Source organism: Macrosteles quadrilineatus, unplaced genomic scaffold (genome assembly GCF_028750875.1).
Source record: "Macrosteles quadrilineatus isolate MER2022 unplaced genomic scaffold, UCM_ALF_1.0 Scaffold_4__1_contigs__length_99947679, whole genome shotgun sequence".
NCBI classification, from domain to species: Eukaryota; Metazoa; Arthropoda; class Insecta; order Hemiptera; family Cicadellidae; genus Macrosteles; species Macrosteles quadrilineatus.
In genome coordinates, this window is record NW_026542597.1 from 11522717 (window position 1) to 11548672 (window position 25956).

The 25956-nt window shown below is 34.9% G+C and overlaps 1 protein-coding gene across 1 annotated transcript; it reads left to right on the top strand.

Annotated features, from left to right (window-relative positions):
• Window positions 1-20642: 20642 nt before the first annotated feature.
• LOC128992665 (uncharacterized) lies at window positions 20643-25874 on the top strand. The gene is made up of 5 exons (XM_054416360.1): window positions 20643-20802; window positions 22236-22353; window positions 23132-23290; window positions 24398-24555; window positions 25648-25874. Exons 1-5 carry the CDS (start codon window positions 20708-20710, stop codon window positions 25802-25804), a joined length of 687 nt encoding a protein of 228 aa, XP_054272335.1. The 5' UTR covers window positions 20643-20707; the 3' UTR covers window positions 25805-25874.
• Window positions 25875-25956: the final 82 nt, after the last annotated feature.

Below are 25956 nucleotides of genomic sequence, written 5' to 3' on the forward strand. Positions count from 1 at the left end.
CGGCACTAGAGTGTGTGAAGAGGGGTGAGGTAGAGTCAGGAGGCGGGGCTAGCGGCGCAGGTCACAAGTGAGTGTGCGGCCCCTCACCCCTACAATTCGGACAGGTAAAGCTGTAAAGCTTGAATGTCGTCTGCTGGCTTTCGGAATACAAGGGCGACGTCGAAAATTTTTTGAGTTGCAGCTGGTGTATTTTTTTAGAGGGGTAGGAAAATTGTTTTAGCCTATTAAAATAGATTTTTGAATGGATGTCTTCAATGAGAATTAGATTTCAATGTTTACCATATCAATTTGTTCCTACTGTATCCAGATTTTGAACCAGCTAAAACGAACAACGTAAAAAATTAATACAAGGGTAAAAATGAAATTAAAATATTTGAAATCGTTAAAAATGATTATTTAACATATTTGTTCATAATTTTAAACATGATTATATAATAATTATATGCCAATCGTATTCATTCCAAAATTCAATAAACGTTTTTCTTTAGGTTCTTTTTAGTTGTTTTTCTATGTTCCTGTGTACTGACAATAAGCCCTAAATCATTACAATAACAATGGAAACTGCAAAATACTGTAGACAGCAAATAAATAAACAAATTGACATTTTAAAAATATTTATCTACACTCTCCAACAAGGCAAAAGCGAATACATAAACTTTGGAGACAGATAGAATACTGTATTCAGGTAATCATCATTTTCGTCTATAATACAAGTAACTATTATTGTTATACCACAGAATTCAGACATAATCTTATATACATAAGCCTGTACAGTATTCTGTGTTTTAAAGGGTTTCCGTATAGTTCTATTCCCATTTCACGGTAGGGTCTCAGGTATTACGATACGAATATTCCTATAAAAACGTCAGTTCCCATAACCATTTTACGTTAAGTTTAAAATTAGAAAAATAATAAATTTATGTATTTCATTAAAATAAAAACACGATAGGTAAACCAATAAGATGGGTAAAATAGCATTTAAGTTGGATAAAAAAAAAATGGAATCCGTTATGAATCATCACCCATTTAAACAGTAAGTATAGCCATTATGGCATTAACATGTAAAATAATTAATTGTCTAGTGTTTACAGATATATACACCACATTATATTCAGACAATGCAATGCAATGTGTCAAAATTACAACTCCATACTTTCTCAAAAGTTAAAAAAATAATCGATCGAGACAGGGCCGAACTTACCTAGGGGCGGACGGGGCGAGCGCCCGGGGCCCCCGGGCCTAGGGGGGCCCCGAAAGGGGCCCCTTGCACAGTAGTTTTTATTAATATCTTCGAAAATTAGTCAGACACTTACCGAATGGCCTTCTGTTTTAACAGCTTTATTGTCGTTATCCTATATTTAAGGTTATTGTTAGGTGAATTTTAAGGTATTACTAGAACCAAAATTCTTGACTCTAAGGGACTTTTCCTCAGGGTTGCACTGGGCCCCGCGCTTAGACCCAGTTTACACGAGCATAGCTGCTAGGCTGTGACGGACCAGTTTGAGTTTCAATGAAGCCGTTCACACAAACGTACGGCCGCGGCGATCGAGTTGAAGGGGGCCCCTTCGCTTGGGGCAAAAAATACAATAAATAATATGAAAACTCTTGTCCTAACGTAGAACGTAACTTGTACAATTGTGTTGGGTTAAATGGAGATTCAATGGATTTCTAATACTTTTGAAAAATAAAACATTGCTCTGTTTATGTTTTATTAGATGTTATTCTTTTACCTCTAAGTATATGCCAATCACGATTTTAAGGGGCAGAAGTATTATATTAACCATTCAATTAAAAGGTTTTGTAAAATAGTAATTAAGTTATACGTCAAAATTTGGATCTTCAATTTAGTCGTTAGTCAAAATCATACAGCGCCAGTAGGCTAAAAAAATCTATATAGACATTTTATGACAACTAGGGTCGTCTGATGTTGACAAAAAATACATTATTTGGGAGCGGGCGAGCGTTGTAGACTGAAATCGTAAAAAAGCAACAAGCAACTGCAACAATAAATGATAATGAGCTGATAAGGGATCCTGTCTAGTCCTATGCGTGTGAGACAGACAGGACTAGTTGTCTGTCTCACACGCATACACATACATACAATGTCTTATCGCCTATCCAAAACAATTTAAATCACTTTACTCCCAGTGTGTTTTTGGTTGACATTGTCGTACTTTTGTGTTGTATTTTATTAATAATTCTGCAAACACTACAAAGAACAAATTAATGTTATATTGAATGTTATGTTTGTGTTGTATTAATCTGAGATATTGAATACATTTAAACATCTTTCAGTTACTCATATAAATGGTTAGCTTGTGATTGGTTATTAGACTTGTATTGTAACATTTTACTCGTCAAGAAAAAACTCAAACTCGTTAAAGTTCTTAATGGTACTTTTCATGCTAGGACTTTAACATATTATACAAACGAGAATTCCATGCCAAAACCACTATGAAAATAAACATAAGTCATAGTTTATGGTTTTATAGTTTTAGTGCAGCCAAGAAATGTAGGAAAAGGGGGTTTTAATTGCCATGCCAACGTGACCAATGTATCAGAGTAGGAAGTGACATTTATTTATAGGGGAAATAACTATGTTCTAAACCTTATAATGATTAATCTATAAAAAGTAAACTTTAAAATTGTTTTGACTTGTATCTTATAAACTTAGTAAAAGGTTTGTTAGTAAAATTATAGTAAGTTATAAAATATATTAAAGCTTTAAAAGTTTATGCATTATCTCTGACTTACATCACATGTTTAAATATAACTTATTCCATTAATTAATGTTAGTTATTTTTTATTTGTGTTTTCATTCAAGCAAGAATGTGTATTACAGTAAAAAATTAAACTAAACCTTGTTATTTTATTTTTATTTTATCTATAGTTTTCATTATTTGTTGCAAAGGATAATAAATTTTAATGTATTGCAAAAAAATGTGTAAGGCGTTGGTATTAGGTATACTAAAATTTTATAAATACACTTACAACAAGAACAAATCATAACATAACACCGTACATTGTAGCTATTTTCAGACTTAAAATATTACATAAAATTAAATTATGCAAAATACAGCATACTATTCTAACAGGTTTACATATTAATTCTTTTTTTTTTTATTAAAAAAGAGGTTGGCAGCCTCTTTTAACCTTGCATTTGCCCGTCCACATAGACTAAGCGCCCGTGCGTGGATCGTTTACAGCAAAGCAAGGAGTGAGCCGGTACAGTACAAAGGTGAACTGTACTGATAAAATGTTATCGGCAGTGACCAGGATCCGAACCCACGACATCGCTGCCTTGGGCCCGAAGTCCGCGACGCTACCGACTGAGCCACCGACTCACTAAATTCACCTTGAAATTGCCTATTTAAAATTAGTGTGCATGTAATATGCGTTACATTGTGTACCGTATTTGTTCTCGTATAATCATACTGGGGGCCCCATCGGCAAATTCGCCCGGGGCCTCTGAAGTCCTAAGTCCGGCCCTGGATCGAGAAATAAATCGAACTTATTGTACCTATATTAAATATTAGCAGAGTACCGGTCCTTCGTACGGGGTTGGCATACAACTTTTAAAATGCTTATTGCAGTTATACTCAAGCTTTGCGTTTGCAATGGGGGAGGACAAAGTTTGATAAAATACGCTTCTTTAAATTTACGATATACTATGTATGGTATTACACATCTACCATAACCATAATGTTCTACCACTTCACTTAAACAATAAAGAAAAATAAATTATAACATCCGCGATAAATCAAAAATTATTCATGAAATTAAAAACATGAACATAACTGTAAACAATTCTATTTTGACAGTTCTCATCGCGTATCACAGTTTTTTGTTGCTGCTTGGTTCAAATTAGCTTTTTACATCAATGAAAAAAAAATTATAATGCTGCGCCCTGTTGGTAAGTCTTATAACTTGTTATAACTTTTTAATGATTTTGTATATCATAGAAGCATAGAACCAACTTTTTAGTTGAAACAGCTGACTAAATTCTTTCATTCCCTTTAAATATGAATACTCATAAGGTTAACATAGGGAACTACAGAGCCACTGGGGCGGAGCACGAAAGGATTTTTGAGATAAGAATATGCCTATATGTTAATCGGGAATGTGAGCTATCATCATGCCAAATTTCAGCCCAATCCGTCCAGTGTTTAATGCGTGATTGAACTTCAAACAAACAAACTTTCACATTTATAATATTGGTAAGATTTTAAAATGATGATAATGGCCTTTTGCTGATTACTCAAACTTTTTTTAGAATTATTCATTGTCTCAACCATCTGTTTTGAACCTTCCAATATTCTTTTACAATGCAGAACTGAACTCTGTTTAACTTCGGTACGTTTTAACAGCACAATCTTCTGGCTTGTGAGTAGGTGCGTGCATCACTTGTGACACCGGAGCGCTAGACAACGACGGCCGACGTCCAAGGACTAAGAGAATGTGAAGGATCAGAGGCTACAGGCCTCACTGGCCTCAGGCTAGGGGCCGACACACTCAACTTGCCACTTGCCGATTTCTCAGAATTTTCAATCGCGACGGTTCGGTGACAGTTTTTTTGCCGCGAGTGACCAAAGTGACAGGCGCCGGCCGCCGAGGCACGACTGCAGTGGAATTGGGGTCAGTTCGGGTGTCGGGACCGTCGGGACACACCATTCATAGTCCCTCACAATGACACAAACATGTGCGTTTGTAAATTGTTCCCATAGATTGAAGGAGTAGACACTGTGATAGTCCTTGATAGTAGTCTGTGATAGGCATTACAAATGCTAAAGTTAGTCAGTACCTGAATAAAAAACAAACAAATGCCTATACTACCACCTTAACATCTTGTTTCACAGTTTTGTTTACATATTATTATTAATAAAATCATATGTTCACTTTCGGGCCGGTAACATAATTATGCTTGTGATCCATACCGTTTATGTTCTAATATTCGTGATTAGCACTGATTTAAAAGTGAACTTTCATTTTGTAACACGATTTCTCAGACAGATCTTAACAATACATAGCCTACCTAAATAAATATAGTTACTGATTTGTCCATAACAATAGATTTAAGAAAAATATTTACGACTATATTGGAATCGATTGAGTTTAATTGCTGATAATAATCCAATAGTCAATGACAATTCGTTTGACTACTGATAGAGATATACGCCCAACTCCCATCCCATGTTAAACAAATTCAGAATACTGTACAGATGAACGTATAAAGGCCACCGACAGAGGGCTCTGATGTAAATAACAGATTTGCAATGTGCCAAACAAGCGAAGCTGAAAGGCAAACTGTAAAGTCTCAAATCATCTTTCATCCTTCATCTTTCGAATAATCAAAGAATCAAAAACTAAGAGAGAAAACAGAATGTTGTGAGTGGCTTGTTTGATAACGAATTGTTGCTGTACAGCTGGTTCATACCTCCCACTTGGGCATCATGAAGTTTTTTTCAATTATCAATTGAGATGGAGACGCCACCTATGTACATATTTTAACATATGATGAGTGAAGACTGTAGTGTAGAATGTTGTGAGATGATCTGTGTAGCTACTGACTTAAGATCAGCTGTTTCATTAGCCAAACAGCTGTTTCATGATCAGGAACAGCTGGATCTAGTTTCGAACCACCAAAAATATACTGACTTTTCATCACTTCATGATCGATCTGGAATCCTGATTGTTAGGCGAGCATTGTAACCCCTCAGCTACCTAGCCAGTAATAACTTTTGACTTTTAGATACACATATGGACCAGCTACTGTATTTGTATAGCACAGTATTTACTTATAAAAAAAGCGATATGACTATTGTTTTATTTTGTTAGTAAAATATGGTAAAATGTATACAAGTTAATGCATTTCGGTGTAAATCGCCATTTATAACCTGAACGCGAACAAAAATTAACAACTTGCGGATGGAATATTCCTCTGACAAAAGTACAAAGAAAGACCAAGGACACTCCTGTCGCGACATTGCCCGAGCCAGAGGGGCGCAGCCCGGCACCTGGGATCAAGATATGGAGGTTGCTGAAAATGGCCATTACCGGAGTATTTGTGGAACCGTCAAAAGCCTTTGTGAAAAGAGCAAGCGACCGTACATAGGAAACGGCCTAGTTAATCCATTGTTGGAATCTTCAGCTTTGTTGTTTGCTAAAGAGGTCTGTTAGAAAGTTGCAATGCAAAATCATGCATAAGCTCTATTTAAATAGTTCTTATCTGTATCTTAAAATCATCACCCCCTCAAATATGTGTGGATTTACGCTTTACAGTGAAGCAAACAAAAGACGAACAATGATTTTACTTATGTAATGAGACTTTCAACTTCTTTTGTCATGTGTTATCTGTGCTCTCTGAAGTTTACCTTGAATGGATAAATCTATATATTTAATTCCGTAAGCCCAAAATTTTACAATGAAATTGTGAGTGAACGGGAGACCGTAGAAAGCTGGGAGGGGAAAATTATTCATTTTGCTTAGTTATGCACCAAAAGGTTGTTACGGAATAAAATAATCTATACTTATTTAATACGCAAGCATGATTTTTGTGACAATTACTTCTCCGAAACTACTGAACCGATTGACATGTTTTTGATGTCTTGGAAAGAGCGTAACGTGAAGTTGTGCAGGAAACTTTCTTTTTAGGGAAATAATCAGAGAGTGAGGCCCTGGGGCCCTTTAAAGTTTCATATTTCTCCATAAGATTAACACAGGAAACAAAAATTGTTATGCAACTCCAGCTGTTGTCAGAAATTAAAAGTAAGAAGAAGAACATGTGTTAATTTTAAACAGTCAATAAGTTTGCTAATTTTACAGTTTGCTACAAACATTTACTGACTTGGTTGAAATGAAATATTTACTACTTTAATTTGGGTTGGCGTAAATATTACAATCGAAAAAAGCGAGAGAGCCTGGATAAATTGATATTATATTCTGTTATGTACATCTTGAGTATTTCCATAATCTTTGGGTCGAATCTTTTAAGTCAGAAATTATGAACGTTATTCCTTTTAAAATAACGCCTCTAATACTTAGAAATTGCTCGAATTCGAGCAACAGGGACACTAGTTCAAATTTAAATAGCATGCGAATCTAGGTCATGTCTGCTTTGTTTACTTTAAAACATGTGGTTTAACTTTATTTGAAGCATATGGTAATATCTTTGACTATTGATACTTCTGTATCCAGTAGTCAATGATAATATGTAATATCCTTGACTATTGAGTATTGATAGGCCTACAACTTAAATATTGATATTGAGTAAATGATACTATGTAATGTATTATGAAGCTTAAATAGGACTTCTCCCAATTTTAAGGGTCTGGATTAGTTAAAGGAGTACGATTGGTTGTGTTAGGTATGTCTGATAATAGTGTAAAGTTAAAAGTAATTACTGGAGTAGGCAAAGGGAACATATTTTTCGTGCCAAAAATAAAACTAATATCTACATATTCTAATATGTTGTTTAAGTTTACTAGAATTAAATTCCCATTGTGATTAGCTTTCGCTATTACTTATTATTAAAACACAAGGCAAAACCTTCAAAAAAGTTTGAATTTATTTGAATAAACCAGTGTTTATCCATGGTCAACTTTATGTTGCTTTTAGCCGGGTAAAGCGGCCAGATGACGTTAAAATAGTACTACTGTAGAACCCACGAATACTAGAAAAATACTTTGGAGGATGACATTAACTCGATGTGTTTTACCTAAGTGAATTTGTTCAATGTTCAAATAAATTCATACATATTTAATTAATAGTCATGAAGATTATTATTCAAAATGTTCCTTAGTTGTATTACGATTAGAAAATTTATATTATAAACACAACGCATGAACAGTCCTTTGGAATTTTTATTTTGCAGGTGTGGAATAACTATTATACATATTATAATATACAAAGATTTTAAACGATAATTCAAGGTATGGTAACCCATGAGACTAATAATTTGTACAAATAATTACTAAAATATATAAGTGCTATTGCCCCTACAAGCCACTAGTAGTAGATGAAATGTTAGGTGAAAAATTACAATGGTTAATCTTATATGTGCTCTATCACTAGTATACATCGCAGAGAATATGCCATATTCTGGTTTAGAAGGCTTCTTAAAAGTGTGAAAAGAACTTCAGGTTTTTAAATATGCGTCTTGTAGAAAATTCCAATGTGTAATTATGTTCATACTCTATTTGGAATGCTTTAAAAAGCGTGTGCCAGATTCAGGTTTAGAAGAGTCATCTGTACATTAAAAGTGTTTAAAGAGAATAGTTTGGGTTGTTGTTTCTAAAGCTTCCAAGACAAGATAAAGATTTCAGTGGTTAATCATGCATTGCTTTATTTGGAATGCTTGAATCGTAGAACATGCAGATCATTATGATTGAAGGCAAAATGTTTGCCTTCTTCATATCTACAAACTGTACCACAGCCACCTTTGGCTGTGACTGTACACTATTGGTTAGATAAAATACTTCAAGCTAAAATTAAATCACCAGGAATTTACTTTCCCATGAGCGTCATCCTTAAACTATTTGATCGCGTGATTCTGCTATTCTCTCCGCCTATTGGCTGCAAATTAAATCAGGTGATGCGGATACAAAAGCTGCCGGACGCAGTGTTGCCACGCTCCATTGCAAAATAAAAAGTCCCTCAAAGCGGCCGACCATTCCACTTTAATTTGCATCTAATCAACGAGACAATTTTAATTGTTGGAGTCCCTCAAGGCAGTGCTTTGTATTGGATCTCAGTTCATTTGGTTGTTTTTTACAACAGATTCTGCTAATTTAATACCGTCGTGGACATAATGAATGGCAAGTGATAGTTCAGTGCAGTAGCATCGTCTTTGGGTTTCAACATATTTTTTACGTCTTCATTTAAAATATAAAATATGAAGTTTGTTCGTGTTTCAAGTCCCTTTACGTGAGTGCGCTGATGTCCACTCATGTTTCACAGCAAATTGTAAATGCCATTTACACTTCGGTTGTAATACAAAGGACAAGCATTAGTTTATAATGTTGATACTGTAGCACAACGGATTGAGTTATCAAATAATTAAATAACTTACGTCATCAATCCATAAATTTCTGTGGAGTACGCGTTTCAACCATCAGGTCATCCTCAGCTCCACTGTCACTTAGCACTCATAGCACGGTGTTATAATCGTAGTTTTATCGTCATTTAAATGTTTCGTACGTGTCGTGTATGTGTAATGAACGTAAAATGTGTTTGTCCTATTTGTTTAATATATCGACGTTTTTGCTACAAAATCAATGCAACATAGAAACAGATTCAACCTAGTGACAGTGGAGCTGAGGATGACCTGATGGTTGAAACGCGTACTCCACACAAATTTATGGATTGATGACGTAAGTTATTTAATTATTAGTGTATAAGATAATATTATTTCGTTATAATACTTAGTTGGTTGAATATTAGGTGTGTTGCTAGCCCCCCGCATATCCATGTAAATTGTATGGGTTTCCAGGTTTCCACCGCTTTACCTTCGAGGGGATTGTGATTCTTTAACTTAAAATGCCACAGACGTAGACACTAAAAACATTAATAAATAGAAAGTATTTATTTGATCCATTAAGACGATTACCCAGTATGAATTCAGGGTTATGGAGACCAATATTGTACACTATTGAATATTGGACTCTCAATATAAACCACTTGTAGCCTATTTTCAACAGATTTGATTGCTTGTAGACCTTACGCAAACAAGATTAAAGAATTTTTAAAACTTTTCCGCCACGAAAGCAATGTCTATCGTCACCTCTACGCTCTACACTATCCTGATAATTAGACCGATTCGTATATACCAAGGAAAAATGTGGTTCGGATTCCACTATAAACTGTAGGTCCCTTAGTTGCCATTAGCTGTATGGGCTATTAATTAACAGCTGTGTCTAAGGAATGTCGGCCTTAGTCACTAAGACTACAAGATCGCGCCACTCATCCTACACTCATCCCCATTCATACTTGGCTTAAAATACCTACTATGTATGGTCGCCATTTCATTGAACAGTATTGAACAGTACATGATACCCGCATAACCTACAACATATCTCGTGTTCTCCACGACCTTATCAATCTCTGTTATCAACCTTGGTTAATTCTTCGCCCTTGTCAATATGCACCTGTAGGGTTGTGTATTTATAGATTCATAGCACGATAAATTTTGTTTATACACATCTGAGCGGTAAAAACCTATTGTTGTAAATGAATTACGAGATCTCGTGTTACGCTCGGAGTTTACAGCTTCTATTGTGTTGCAGGATTTACAGCTTTGACTTGGTGAATTAAAAAAAAAAAAACTGGAAACGTAATTAGCATTGATTTTATTACTTCCGGGGTGTTGAAAGTTTCAATACTTCTACATTCGAAAGTTCTATAGGTTAGGTCTTATTTATGAACAACTATAAAGATTCTATAACGAATATTTGAACAGAAATGGAATGGATGAAAAAATTACGTAACGTCCGAATGTTATGTCAAAATAACCGTTTCTAGATCGGACTTTGTTGACACTTTCATTTACGTAATAATACAAAAATATTACTTTCGGGTCAGTGACGTAATTTGGCAGACCGTTTCTGTTCTAATATCCGTGGTTCACACAGTACTTCATGATGGAGTACTTCTGTTCTTCCACATAATAGAAGAAGAAGAAGCTCTTTTGAAGCTGCCTGAAAAAAATGTATAGGCCTGTTTGTACTAGGTCCAAGGCTAAAAAATAACACAAAACAACGCAAAACACAAAATAAATGTAATTTCTATAATCAATTCGAGTAATTTACTCTCCGAGGTTAGGTAAAATGTAAGATCCTGATGCTGTATTGATGGGACATTATACAAATTACCGATCTTCAATTTTTTTGTATTTTGTTTTAATTTTAGGATTATATACATATTTAATTTATAAAACTACACAAAACCAACTACAGTCACATTTTATAATGTGCATATAATTTAGGCGTTGTAATTTTGTGAGCAAGTACGTAAATACATTTATTTATTTTTTGAGACTTCGATACATCGTACATCTATTCGAGTTTCCGGTAATTTGTAAACACAAAGAAATATGTTTGTGGGGCAATTTTCTCGTAGGGCTCCTCTTGAGCAACTATAATCACCCTCAAAACTCTACCAGGAAGATTCTCACTCAGGAGCGCCGGGGAAAGGATGGAAGGATCGCTGCATTTCCTGGGCCGCCTCCTGTCACTGTCAGTCTATGTGTTATTTACAACGGTGATGTTAAACAACACTGTATGGTGTTGCCACTTTTGTCTCACCGCAGCCTTAAAGGAGGCCATTTCCATACAGTGTGAATAATCATTACTTATTTCTCTGGATTTAAAGCTGACAAGTTGTTCTTTACTATTTAATGCTGATAATTTCAAGTGTTTCCTTCATTTTCCTCAAAAATAGTTTTAAGAATATTTTTCTACAAGTCAAAAACTTGAGGTGAATTAATTTTTATCTACCTAATTAAATAGAGGGATTGATTACGTGCTGACTCAGTTCTGAGACTTGTCTAGCAAATATTTGTCCAAATTCAAAATGTTTTAAAATTTAATACTGTACCGGTAATAACACTGTGTATTGTAATTACTATGATGTGTTATGTGTTAAATCACAGTAATTGTCAATGAGGGTGATATATGGGATGGAAGTCAGTAGCTTTTTGATGGTTCGAAACTGGACCAGCTATTCCTGATCATTGGGCTTTAAATAAATGATCCTGACTAATGAAACCGCTGATCTTAGTCAGTAACAAAGCTACACAGGTCATCACACACCATTCTACACTCATCTTTCACTCATATTTGGGTTAAAATACGCACCTAGGTGGCGTCCCCATCTCAATGATTGATAATTGATTGAAATGAGAGAGATAATGGAGTATGGATAAGTGGGACAAGGATAGGGCCTGTTTTATTTTTCTAGTTCCTATATATTACCTCATATCCAGGCCCGATTTTATAAACACGCAGACTGGCATATGCCCAGAGGTGCCGGTGGTTGAGGGGCGCCTGGCGGGTGCCGTGAAGTACAACTACGGCCCGCCCGCTCTAAGAAAAAAGGGGGCCCCTGATTTTGAGTTTGCCCAGGGCTCCACTGACCCTTAACACGGCCCTGCAATATCTAGGAAATACAATAAGGACTGTCATGTCATTTAATAACAATCAAGGCGGATTTGGAAAGTTTGTTTTAAAAACAAAAGTTATTTAATGTAAGGTATCAATGTGATCGGTCAAATGGCAGTTTAGAGGCACTTTTACCATTGACTGATGCCTATTAATGTTCTATCATAATAAATTATGAAGCTTGTTTTTCGTATCTAGTTCATGTCTGGTGACAGTGATGCTAGTGTTGACAATAGAGGGTTAGTTGTCATGGCTTGTGATTGACTATTGGGTTATAGCTAGGGTACTAGTTATTGTTTATAATTAGATCATTTTACACTTAAATGACTGAAATAACAAGAAACATAGGTACTTTTTTACAAAACATGACCTCTACAGAACACCGGACAGAACTAACAACAAAATTGGCTTCAGCTGGTCCATAAGGATGAGAAATCTATAGGGTAGTATCTTTGACTATTAATACAACATATTACTATTAATACTTCAGTATAGTCAATGGTAGTATGTTTCATCTTTTAAATATATATTAACTTTGTAAACATTTGGTAGACTTCAGATGTACAACTATAGTCTAATAATCACATGTTAAAAACCAACAATAATAAAAAAGTGAGAAACAAAACAAGGTGCAAACACCAATTTCAATGTGAATTAGTTCAGTTACTCTGCATTTGGCACTAATACAATTCCATCAAGAAATTAACAGACACAAATCACCTTATAACTACTCACTACTGAATACAAGTAGATTTTGGAAGTTATGGTAGACATAGAACTAAAAAGCATAAGCAGTTACTCTATACTATAAAAATGATCAACATATTTTCCAGCAAAACAAGATAAATAAAGAGTCGAGGTCGAGGTGTTTAATTACTTGATTTATTTGGCCATTCTGTATGAAACAATGAGAGAAAGCAGAATTACAAACATAAAAAACTTATTGAGAAAGTAGAATACAACATTGGCTGAGCTTTCAATAAAACATTCATCCGCCTTAAAGGTAACCGACCACATCCGTGTGCAATCGGCTTTTGAAAACGCAAACAATTTTAACATGTTGAGAATATTCCAGTGAAAAATGCAAAGCCCTACAACAAACAAACTGGTTAAAATCGTCCACGGAAGTGTGGATTTCAACATATAAACTGTAGATAAAAACATTTCTTCTCGACACCAAAGGAGGAACAACCTTATTACTACACTGTATAAAAAAATGATAGACACCATAGTCCACCAAGTTTTATAACAAATAACTGCAGACAGATATAAAATCACTTTTGAACTGTGCAAACGATATTCCGAGCTATAACTCGATGTTTCCAAATACATGAAGAACGTTACAATACTCAGAATTCCTAGTAATATCAAAACAACTTGAAATATATTTCTTGACATCCCTTCCGTTAAAAAAGTTCTGATTCCGTATCGGTGTATGGTAAAAAATGTTCTAAGGGAAAAAATTATCGTGTAAGTTATAGTAAAAGTGTTCCACAATATTTCCAAAGTGACTGGCGAGACAGAGTCTGCCATAGCCTTAGTTAGGTACAGCCCGGTAGGAAGACGTTCTGCCACTATGACTACACGAGTGTACAAGTCAATATTTACATTGTACAACGGAACAACCACAAATACTATCCTTGTGTATTGATCAAACCATCGACCGTCGATAAGACTCAGCAAAGCGAAGTTGGTCTCGTACCTCGTACTACCTAGACTTGCAACGTAACCTCCAGAAGGGTAGTTCATGCCTGTGACGCTTTCCAAACGTGGAAAGCCAGCTTCGGAAGGAGAGAGATATTTCCACGGTGTCTGTTGAGTTCCCACTTTCGAAGAAACTGTTGTCCATCCGTAGCTGTAAACATCAGTGTCTTGATTTTTCAAGTTCCAAGAAGGGATACATTCCGTCGAGAGGTTGGCCACCATTGTGTTTATCCTACAGGTAGGTACGACTCTAAGTTGGCGCAGTTGTGGATTACAGAGTAATTGATGTGTAAAATCTACGGTCCAAGATATAGTGTCTTGAGCATCCCAGGAATTCAGGTTCCAAGAGTTATACCAGTGTTTTCTATAAAATGTATCTGTTTCAACAAAATCTTTTACCAAAAACTCCAAAAATTGGGTCCTGTTTGAAGCTTTTTCTAAATTTACATTTTGTGCAGTCACCTCTAACTGGACAACACTTTTTAAGTGGTCATTAGCGTAAAAATCGAGTGCCAATACCGAATAAGGAATAATAATACCTATCAGAACAAAAACCACCACTACACAGAGCAGTTCGAACAGCTCCCAATAATACTGTGTCTTTATTCTTTGTAGTCTCATTTTCTGCACCGTTTTAACATTTAAAGGACTGTAAGCAGTTGATGTTCTCGACCTCAACAAACTTTGGTATATTTCATCTTTAGTGTCCTGCTTCAGTTTTGCCATATCTTGAGTTTTGATTCTATAATTTGAAATCGGGACTAAGTTAACGAAGTGAGATGCGAGGATTATTGCGACCAGTATTATCTTCAGAGGTACCAATACTACAAAGTGGTTTATCATAGCTATAACAATTCGAGCCATCCACTCTTTGGTTTTGACTTCTCCTAACTTCAAGCCATAAAGGATGGTAAAATATGAGGTAACTAAAATAATAAAAACACTGAATAAAAGCACGAGAAAATATACTAAGTTTTTTCTCAAAATCACAGGGGTTGATTGAGATAAAACAACAGGTGAGAGCGTCATTGGTCTATAAACTTTGTATATCACCTGCACAAACTTGTCATATGAAGACATTTTAGATTTGTCCACAGCTGTCATGAACATTGAGTAAGATTGCTGGCCCTGAACTACATTAGACTTTTTCCTGTTATACAAATTGTACATGTTAAAATCTGTAACATCCATGAACCGATAACTTTTCTTGAATATAAAGTTGAAAAACGCTATACAAATTGCATTCAAAATAAAAACCTGTGATCCCTTTATTAGTGTTTTAACACCGGGAGAAAAGTGTGGCTCGTCCACTCCTTCAGTGTGTTCATGTTTATGCACGTTGACTTTGGAAAAAGCTACACCTATCAGACTGGCTGTCATGGTTATTGTCAGTATGATGATTGTTTTGTCAAACTTAGTCATTTTGACGTCTCTGTGTCTCGTCATCACCCCTGCTAAAAGGTGACAGTGTGTTACACCATGTATTATGTTCTCGACAAATATTCTACTAATACTCATGAAATCTTGGTCGCTAGCAGGAAACAATATGGCTTCAGGGAACTGTCGACTACCAAGGGCTATCCATTCGTCGGCAAAAAACATATAAACTGTGTTGTTAGTCGTGTCGTAAAGGAGAATCTTCTCACAGTACCAACTCGGAGAGAAACCGGTGTTGTCATGCCAAATGTGAATGTAGCGCACTGTTCCAAGCAGTTCAGGAGTTCTGATTAAAAACCAATCATCGGCATTGTAGCTCAATACCTTTTTACTGCCACATTTCAATAAATGGGCATGGCTTGATGAATCAGTTCCAATTATTTCGATCCCGACATTAGAAGTTGTACCGGACATTAACTTGCTACCTGTGAATATTGCGACGACATAAATGTTTTCTTCGTTCGGGAAATTATCATCCAAATACAAGACCACTCGTGCTGCACACTGTTTGTGATCTTGAACCAAAGCACAAATACTGAGAAGTAAGAACAAAAACAAAACACAGGCAACGTAACAAACTGCATACGGATTATCTTTCACCGTTAAGAATAGCTCAATGTCTTTGAACGGATTAATCTCATTTGGAGGAATGACGAAGATCGCTCCAAAGAAGCTTAAATGGTTGCATCTGCAGTGAACTGTACCCTGATCAGTATTCCCCCCGACAAAGCAAAAGTTGTTAATCCAACTGTGTTGAAACTTTGTTAGACAAATGTTGCCAAAAAACTTAATTTTAAAATTTACTGAACTTCCTACTGCTATTTTTGGACCAGGAATAATACCAATGTATAAAAAAGTGTATTCATCCTTTTTGTGGTAAGGAACTGCATAACTCAACGAGGATGCAGTAATTGTTTTGGATTTTTTCAACATATCATGATAGCTCGGTCTCAAATTTTCCATGATTAGCACTTGTAATTCGTCTGATGTATCATTTAATGCAAACTCAATAAACATTTTACATTTTGCAGGAAGATCGATTCTTACAACACTCATACTTATATCCAAAACATCTTCACCTAAACTTGAATCAAGTTGTATTACTGAATGAAAAATTGTGCCAATTCCATATCTTTTGCTGACCCTCAAAAACAAATCAATGGGCTCAGGCAAAGAAGATAATTGATTTCTCTTGTTTATTTCTGAGTAGTCGCTTACTTTAAACAAACTAAGACGAATGAGTTCTGTTGATAGTTTTCCTATATTTATATTGATTAAAAATGGATTAAAATTTATGTTTGTAGCTTGAATTGTTAAGACATCTGGTACTTTCAGTTTTTTCAATAAATCTGAAGAAATTCCAACATGAAATTTGTCTCGTCCTGGAAGGTCATTTGCAAACACCGACAGAAGATCAGGAAGAAGGGTTATTGAATACAGCAATGAATTAGATTTGAGATTAAACGTTTTAAGATTTTTGTAGTATCTGGAGGCAAGGACATAAGAAATACTATCAAATACTTCATCTGCATATTTACCAATCTTTTCCAGATGGTACAGGTCTGCCGAAACAATTTTACCACTGTCAAATGTGTTATTATCCATTTTAACAACCAGAGACCCAACAGCTTCAACAATCTCTGTTGTCAAATCGTTCAACATCGACTGAGTAATATAAGGAACGGTATTTTTTAGAGTATTCTTCTGATAGATCTTGCACAAAGAACTTACGTACTTCATGGCATAGTGGGTTGTAGACGATTGTATTTCCAAACCAAATTTTGATGTTAGTGTTGAGATGACATTTTTCAAAGTTAGCAATCCGAGCTTCAACTCATATTGATTATTGATAGGGAACAATTTGAAGAGCTTGATAATTTTTTTGAAGATAAAATTATTATCGACCTTTTCTGGAAGAGTATCAACTAGCAGAGAAATTCTCTTCAATGCTGTGTCAAAATGTTTAGTCATAGTAAGTGTATTGATTTGTTCTAGTCTTGTTCCTAGAACATTGTTATCAGTGTTCTTGTCAAGACGTACTTCAAGAACAGATATTGCTGGGAGACCATACAAACTGTATATAAAAACCACAATGATTCCCCTGGTCAACCTGATATCATTAAAAGTTCCATTATAATCTGATCCGAGCATTATGCCATTCAGCTTCTCTATAGGTTCGGATTTATGTTTGTTGAAGTATTCGTAAACTAAGACTGACTCTTCATGAACATATCCCAAACATGTTATTTTGAACAAGGTGTTTGCCACTATTCCTCTTTCAGGATACACAGAGCAAGATCCATTTTGTGGTGCCTTGTCCACTTGTATTTGAAAACTAGTTGCTAAATCTTTATATGAAACGTGAAAATTATATTTTTTCCCAGGTTTTAACACGTTTTCTCTTATACCAAGCATATTTAAGGGGGAACTACTATCATAAATCAGTTCAATATTTCTAACATTTTCCTCATTATCGATGGTATAGGTCCATGTTAAACTGGCTGTTATTTTGGTATTGAGTGTGGATTTGGCTTCTAGCAATAACGGTTCTGTTGGTATAACTTTCTTTAAACAATTCTGTATGCAATATATGCTTATCCCGAAATCCTGGTCGATGACAAGAATTTCTTGAGAAGCGTAAGCCGTTTCCAACCCAGGAGCAGACACAGAGAGTGTAAATGTGTAAGTTTTACCAACAATTAAACTACTGGAGTTAACTCTCATACTAATACCTTCATTTTGTATTATTTGACTACATCGTGGTTTACATGACCAAGAAAACCGAAGTTGAGCTCTTTGACTTTGGGGTTCATTAAGATCGTAGGACTTCCATCCAGATAGGTAAATACCTTCTTCTATTGACACAACCCTCTTATTGCCACCAATCAGATAGGCAATCAACGCTTGATTTTTAACTTCAAAATAACACTCCAAAAAGTTAGCTGTGGTTTTAGTCTCTAGAACATTAATTACTTTAAGTCTCATTTTGTACGTCCCTGCTTCGAGCTGAAACGGAGAGATAACCCATGAAGTAGCGCTTCTCTTGTAGTTGATATATGTCAATACGGGGTTTGTTATTGTGTATGTTTTCCAAACGCCCCAGTCAAGTCTCGCTTCTTCCATTACATGCGAGAGTGTAGCTTCCCAAGAGATGTAGTCAGAACGGAAAAACACAGAAGGTGAATGAACGGATTTAGAGCATGGTCTCATTTTTATTCCAGGTACCATACTACCAATATCATAACCTAAAGCGTGAAAGTTTATCATCGTAAAGTAAGTGTGTGAAAAAACATTAGCATGAATGTTACTGACGGAGACTTCTAACTTGGCTTGATAACCCAACGCAACTTTTTGGTTGTTGTGTAAATAATACTGGGCATCATGTTTGTACGGAAAATCCACTTCAACCATATACACATTATTAACGTCTGGAATGTTTTGAAGGTAAGAATTATCTATGCACTCAGATTTGGGTTTAAAAGGATATAACTCGGTGTGACAATTACTTAATTTTAGTCTAGTTTTTACACTAAAACCTTCACTGGACAACACTAGGACTTCACATTCCTCTCCACTGTATACGGCCGAAACATAAACTTGTACTTTATAAATCTTTTCTTTCATCGCAACGCCAACGCCATCTACTAAGTTCAAGAACACTTGTAAACCCGTTGCAAAACGATATTCTAGTCCTTTTGGAATTTTGAACGTACATTGTTCTCCATAAAATGTTTTAATGTTACAAACACAACTAGGGTTTTGGTAAATAAGTCTACCACTTTTACACTTGCCACCGTTACAGACATTTTTGTTTGTACAGTCGTCTTTCTTAAGGCAAGACGGAATAGTTTTCTCTGTTTTAAATTTATCAAATGGGTAGAAGAAGCAAGTGGGTTTCTCATTAGTTTCATTACTAGCACAAAACCCACACCAGCTGCAATGAAAACTTTCAGAGCAACTATTTTGGCATTTTACTGTATTACTGAGGATAAAGAGTATTATGATAATTTTCATTTTGATAAAAATTTTCATTAGATAAATATAACCTAACATTAACACTTTGAACTTAAAATCAATCACTTTAGAATATTATTAAAGTCAGCTGGTACAACACATTTGATAATTTGGAAGTTATTTAAATTCTAATTCAAACACAACAGAATGAATGTATAGTGTTACATTATTAATTATTATTATCATTTAATATGGGGACGCCACCTAGGTTTGCATTTTAACCCAGATAATGAATGGAGGATGAGTCTAGAACAGAGTGTCATAGCTTTGTTACTGACTAAGACTCAAAGCCCAATGATCAAGCACCATTGGTCCAGTTTTGAACCATCAAAAAGCTACACACTTTTCTCAGGATATTATGATTTGCTAGGAAATATAATTTTTTTGTAACTCAACTCATGACCTCAACTAAACAAATTAATAACTCAACTAAATATGAAAAATCTATATATAAAACAAATAAGGATCACAAACTGTTGATAAAATTGTAAGTCACACAGCTATTGACTGCATACTTGAATGTCTTGATGAGAAACTTCCCCAAAATATTTTAGTTTTTTTGACAATCCATCTCCTAGGGCACAGACCTTAATTAAAGGGTTGAATTTAATCACTTTTAAAATATTGAATATACATCAGCTTTTTGTTTTGATTCATAAGTGTTTGCTTACTTCCCTAAGATAAAAGATAGATAAAACATACTTGTGTTGGTTAGTCTATGGATAAACTGTTGATTCCTTTCATAGATTCTTTGTTTGAAGTTCATTGTTGGCGATGGTGAGTTAATGTTGTTCAAAGGTTTATTGCGGACATTTTCTATCACGATTGTAAAAAACAATACACAACGTTTCGGGATCTGGAATCTGATCCCGTCCCCAGGTGAAAAAACTTAACTAACACATTACAACTAACAATACACGAACGCCCAACCTAAGTTGGAATACACTACAGAAGGTAGCAGTCAAAAAATATGCACTGTATAGCAGTCAAGTCATGATACAACATGCAAATAATAACAAATCACAAAACACTATAATCTAAAAAAAGGTGAAAAAAGCTCACACAATGGAACACTAATAGCACCGTTTGCAATGACTCCACCAATAAGACCAATCCTCCACCAATTCAGTCTCATATAATCTGGAAATGAACCCTATAATAGGGTTCATTTCCACTTATAGTGGCCAAATTAAATTGTACTCTTATCTGTTTTATTACAACAGGTAGTTTATAAATCTCAAACCAAGGACCATTGATAGTTGGAAATGATTCACTAAGTACTCAATGTTGTTGCATTTTATCTTGAGTGATTAATTGGTACAGATAAAAGTAGATAATTCCTTTCCTCAGACATCTTAAATGTGTACTTTTGCTGGTTACATTTGCAAAGTGCAAAAGATATGACAACTAAAAGTGGGTGTATTCTTTTCATCTTCTCTTACATTTTACAGTGTTCCAGTAGTGCAATTTACAGAAATAATATTCAAGATGAAAGGTAAATTGTTTAGGTAGAGTTGTTTTGGTATGTTTTGCTTATTGTAATGGTCTTCAAAACATTCACTATATACAGTAATGAGTGAAAATTTAAAAACGTACGTTTTCAGGAAAAGCACTTTGAAAATTTTTTTCCCCTTTTTTCAAAACTTTTATTTTTTTTATTTCATTAACATTTGAAGTTTCATAAAATGTCCATGGTAACGCAATATCTTTGATAGTTTTTTTTTAAAGAGCATCTTTAGTGGAAAAACACAAAATCCTGTCACGACCATAACGGACATTTAAATGAATATTAAAAATGGTTAATATTATTTTTATAACTATGTTTTGCTATAAACTAATTTACTTTTATGACCATTATACAATGAAAAGGTCACTGAGCTTTTGGTATATTTGGTCTTTCTAGGAAAAAATAAAAAAACTCAAAAAATTGAAAAAAAAGCCAATACAATCTTTTTAAGTTTGTATAACTCCGAAAAAACTTACCTGAGACTCGATACAAAGTGGACTTCTAGGTTAATCTAGCAATTGAAATATCTTATAAACAAAAATTAACACCATGTCTACTTCATCGAATGACTACGTATGGTCATGGACAGACCAAAATTACAAAAAACACAATCTTTCCTTTATTAATCTTGTAATTCCTCCTTTCAACTCGAAACGACCGGCACTACAATCCTGACGTACACCCCGAACTAGTCTCTAAAACGAACTGACGCAATCGATGCCAGGCTTGCCACTGTCGTGCTCCAAAGTTGAAAATTTTCCCCAAATGGTCATGACGCCAAATCGAGGGACAGACTTATTTTGTCATGGTAGTCAGTTTGCAATAACATTAAAATTATAATATGCTCCTTTTATGTAAGTTTAATAACTATTGATGACATAAAAATATGGCTTTATATATTTCGGCATGAATAATAAGTCTAAAAACAGCGTGAAAGTTGGGAAATGTACCCTAGGGACACGTCATGGTCATGAAAGGGTGGTTAAGGAGAAATCTCAAATTTTAATGAATGAAGGAGAGATTGTGGAGGATTTGCCATGTGAGGTTGCTTATTGTCATGAAAAAACAAAATTTCGGACGTCAACTTTCAAATAAGTCTCTACTAGAAATTTCACGATTAAGGTGCGTCTATCAGAAACGTTTCTTACTTTCTGAACAACCCTTTTATTGATAGAAGACCCTTTATTTTACGATAATGAGTGTTTCCGCACTGGAAAGTTTTGGAATACACCTCTGTGTGTGCAGTATTAGTGATAGGTCAAATTTGTGGTCGTCGTACCAACAAATTAATTTGTAGCCTCATCCTCCTTTATCATAATTATTTGTTATAAATTTCTAAGGAAGAAATACAAATTGTATGCAGGCCTATTATTTCTATGGACCAATAGTGACATGATATCATCTACTGGTATTATTTATAGTTGGCCTACATCGTTGGTTGATCAGTTCAACAGCTATGTCGACCAAACAATTGAAATTATAAACAAAAACTCAACAACGCAAACCAGACTTCCATTTTACATCACAAGAGGAACATGGGTGAGTCCAGAACAAAGTTATCTCTTTTCAGTTCTAGTTCTAAGAGAATCTTCCAACCACAATATGTTCAATATTTTTTCCAGAAGAAAATTTACTGTGAAATAAATTGAAACAAAGATAATGTTTTCAGTGGTTTTCTCAAATAACCACAAATAACCAAATATGTTGATACAAAAAGATGCACCAGCTCATGCTTTCACCTTCTTGTAAAGTTCAATCTCAAAATAAGTATTTACAGTGAGAAGTCACCAACTGATGTATCAAAATTTCTCATTTCTCGGCAGATAATAAAGTGGCCATCACAACGGTGACTAATGCTAGGCTTAGGGCACGTACCCACTTTGTTTTTTATTAAACTTTCAAATATTTCATCAGCTGTTTAATTTAAGATTGTTTTTTGTTTATGTATGAAATGTTTACAGTTTTGTGTTAATTCTCTTACCAAAAATGTAGCAGATTTTAAGTTAAATAAAACCACATAAATTTTGTTTTTAAATATTCATTTCCATAACAGTTTATCATAACAAGTCAGACTAGAGATGATAGGACCTGCCTCTCTACCTGCCTCCGTCTACAAAGAGACTGGCTGGTAGTCAAAGCCCCGTCCAATCCCAGATAGACAGGTTCCTTGATACACACTGTAGTTACAAAAATATCAAAGACATTATCTGAGCTAGAAATTAACTGCTAGTAGGGCTTACTGTCAAAATGCAACAGTAGTCTTTTGTTTGGCTTGTACAGTATCATGTAAAATGCCGTATCGTCTTTTGGATTCCAGGGATACCTGATATTGAACGTAGAGTACACATTGAAGTTGTCTCATGCAGCACTAACAGGAGTAAACATGATGCAAAGGAGAGGTGATGCTATTATCAGTTACAACAAATCAACAAAGAACCTCTCAATATATGCAACAGTTGTCACTGAACCAGTGCAGGTTTGAAACAATTATTTCAACTTTTCACTATCTTGTATATCCTTTGGTCGTCCATAGGAGTCTTCTTCACTGCTAGGTTTTCGTTCAATATTAGCAAACTTACAAGGAATAAGCTATTAACCTAGGTCTCATAGTAAGATCTAGCCTCGGAATTGATTTTTCGGTTTGATGTCCCCAAAGTACAGAGGCCAAAACACCATCTGTTCAAGTTAATATGTGTCCGTTTGGATAAAAAGTATCCGATTTTGATAAAACTTTGTACGAACATGTAAACCTACGTTTATTGTTTGTTAACGAGTTCAAACTAGTACCTTTCAGATTTGAAGGCGAGCACTGAAACCACTTAGCTACCCAAATAATTAATATTGCCCTTTGATTGAAAAACGTTTTCACGTATTAAGCCATTGTCACAAATAAAATAAAAATAATAAATGAAATATAAAAATGAAATACAGTAGACTCTCTCATGTAACACTTGTCAAACCGAAGTCCCCTGAAACTCGTTATATTAGGAACGTCAAATGCATACTATATAAACTAATAACAATTATTACGTAAAAGTAATAAAACTAGACATGAGATCACTGGTTTCAAAGTTTTCCTGCTAGATAAGTGGTTTCACTACCGTCCACTTCCTGCCGATCCTGTTTAGTTAAACCGTTGTGCTAATAAAGATTGTCCGATTGAAGAGGATGACACTTTCTACCGAGTTAACCTGATGTCCGGTTAAAAGGCGTCCGGATAAAATGGAGTCTAATGTACCAGAAATGGCAGAAAATTTAGCAAATATGAGGTGTCTCTGTGTAGTATGCATCACAATAGAACAAAAAAAGTTTAGTCAAAATGTCTGTATCTCTTGAGTACGATCAAAAGTAGTCATGTCGGTGGACACACACACAGGAACTGCAATATTCGGAATTTAATCTATATAAAGGGTCAGATATCACCAAACATTGCTTGCAAGACAAAGTGATGCAAGTACATAGCATATTAACTTGCAAGAGTGAAAATAATCGCATAATCGAGGTTTTGTACATTTTAAATTTTAAGAGATGGAGAATGTTTTAACAACAAATTTTGTATTTTAATCAACCAATGTTAACACAGGCCAACTATACGGCGGAGGTAGCGTTCTACGGTCGCAAACACAAAGGGCAAGTAACTACCTCGGCACCAGGGCTCACCATCAGTGTCACTCTCACTGTCAGTTCTGCTAACCTTATGGTGACTCTTGACGATATCAGTATTGACAGTGGCACTACTAAGTAAGTGATTTAGTGCAAATAATTTTAAAATGTGTACTATATAAGAACATACTGGTGGTTACTGATTTATTTTATCGTCATCAGCTCATAAGCTATCAGATAGTTACAAACTAATCTTACTCAATATACTATGTTCAAAATACAAAAAACGTATGTCGCTGTATTACTAAAGAGATAAAGTAAGATTTTCTTTGACATTTTTAAGACGTCTTAAACTAATTGTAGTCAATTTGTATGCACTTCCAAGCAGCTGTCCCCATTTAAAAGTGTAATAAATATAAATATGATGATAATAACAGTTTGAAAATCGTCCAAACTGATTGAGGTTTTTCCATTAGAACTAAAATTATCCAAACTCCAACTATTGGAATTGCTGATTAACCAAATCGCTTACAGAAAGAATTTAAAAAAAAATTCAAGCCACCGAAATAAAGGAAGACGTAGAAGATTGAAGAAAAATCCAAAACCTCACCTGCTAGACATAATCATAGTCTCCCACGGTCATGGAAACATCATCATAGTTTTTTGGGATTGCAGAAAAATCTTTCATCTTCATTTTGTTTGAGTTAAGCCTCCGAATCACTGATCAAAACGTGTACTGGTGAAATTACCTGCTGTCAAAATCTTTCACATCTTCCACGGTCTTGTAAACATTATATTTATCTCCCATGGTCACTGAAAATCATAATCCTCCTTCGTGATCGTGGGAACATCGTGAGTTTTTCAATCGTGAAATCTCCGCAGACGCGTTCTGTGATCGCAATAGTATAGGCTCAGCTTGACTCGGCGGCCTATTTGCTGCAAAATACCCTAAATTTTGGTAAAAATCTAATTATCCTAATTTTTTGACTATCCGAATGTGATACGGTTTCAATTGATTTGGATAGTTAGAGTTCTACAAAGGTTAATCTCTTCTGATTAAAGTGTTGGCTTTCAGTCTACATATTTTCAGTCTACGCTTAAGTATACACGTAATTCAAGCTTTATAACTAGTATAAAACACAGGAATCTTCTTCTAACTATAATATTTTGAGACATAGATAAAAGACTAACGCCAAACACCTTTTGATTGATTTATTCTTTGTTTTGCAGAGATCCGAATGTGACAATGTCAACAACCGATCCAGTGCTGGAATACTTTGTACCTCTCATCACTGACACCGCCTCTGGTATGACTGAGGCAACTATCAGGTCTTCCGTACAAGCTGTAGTCAACGTCTTCAACAGTCCTGACTTTGGGTACTACTAAAACGTGATGAACATTTGTAACAAATAAACCAGTCACAAGAAATAGGCAAATTAAATCTGTTCAGAAGTTAGTTTTTTTTTCTTTATCAATCAAATCTGTTAATTTTTAGAGCATAATCTATCAATTACACGTTTAATCCTTCAAAATGTTAA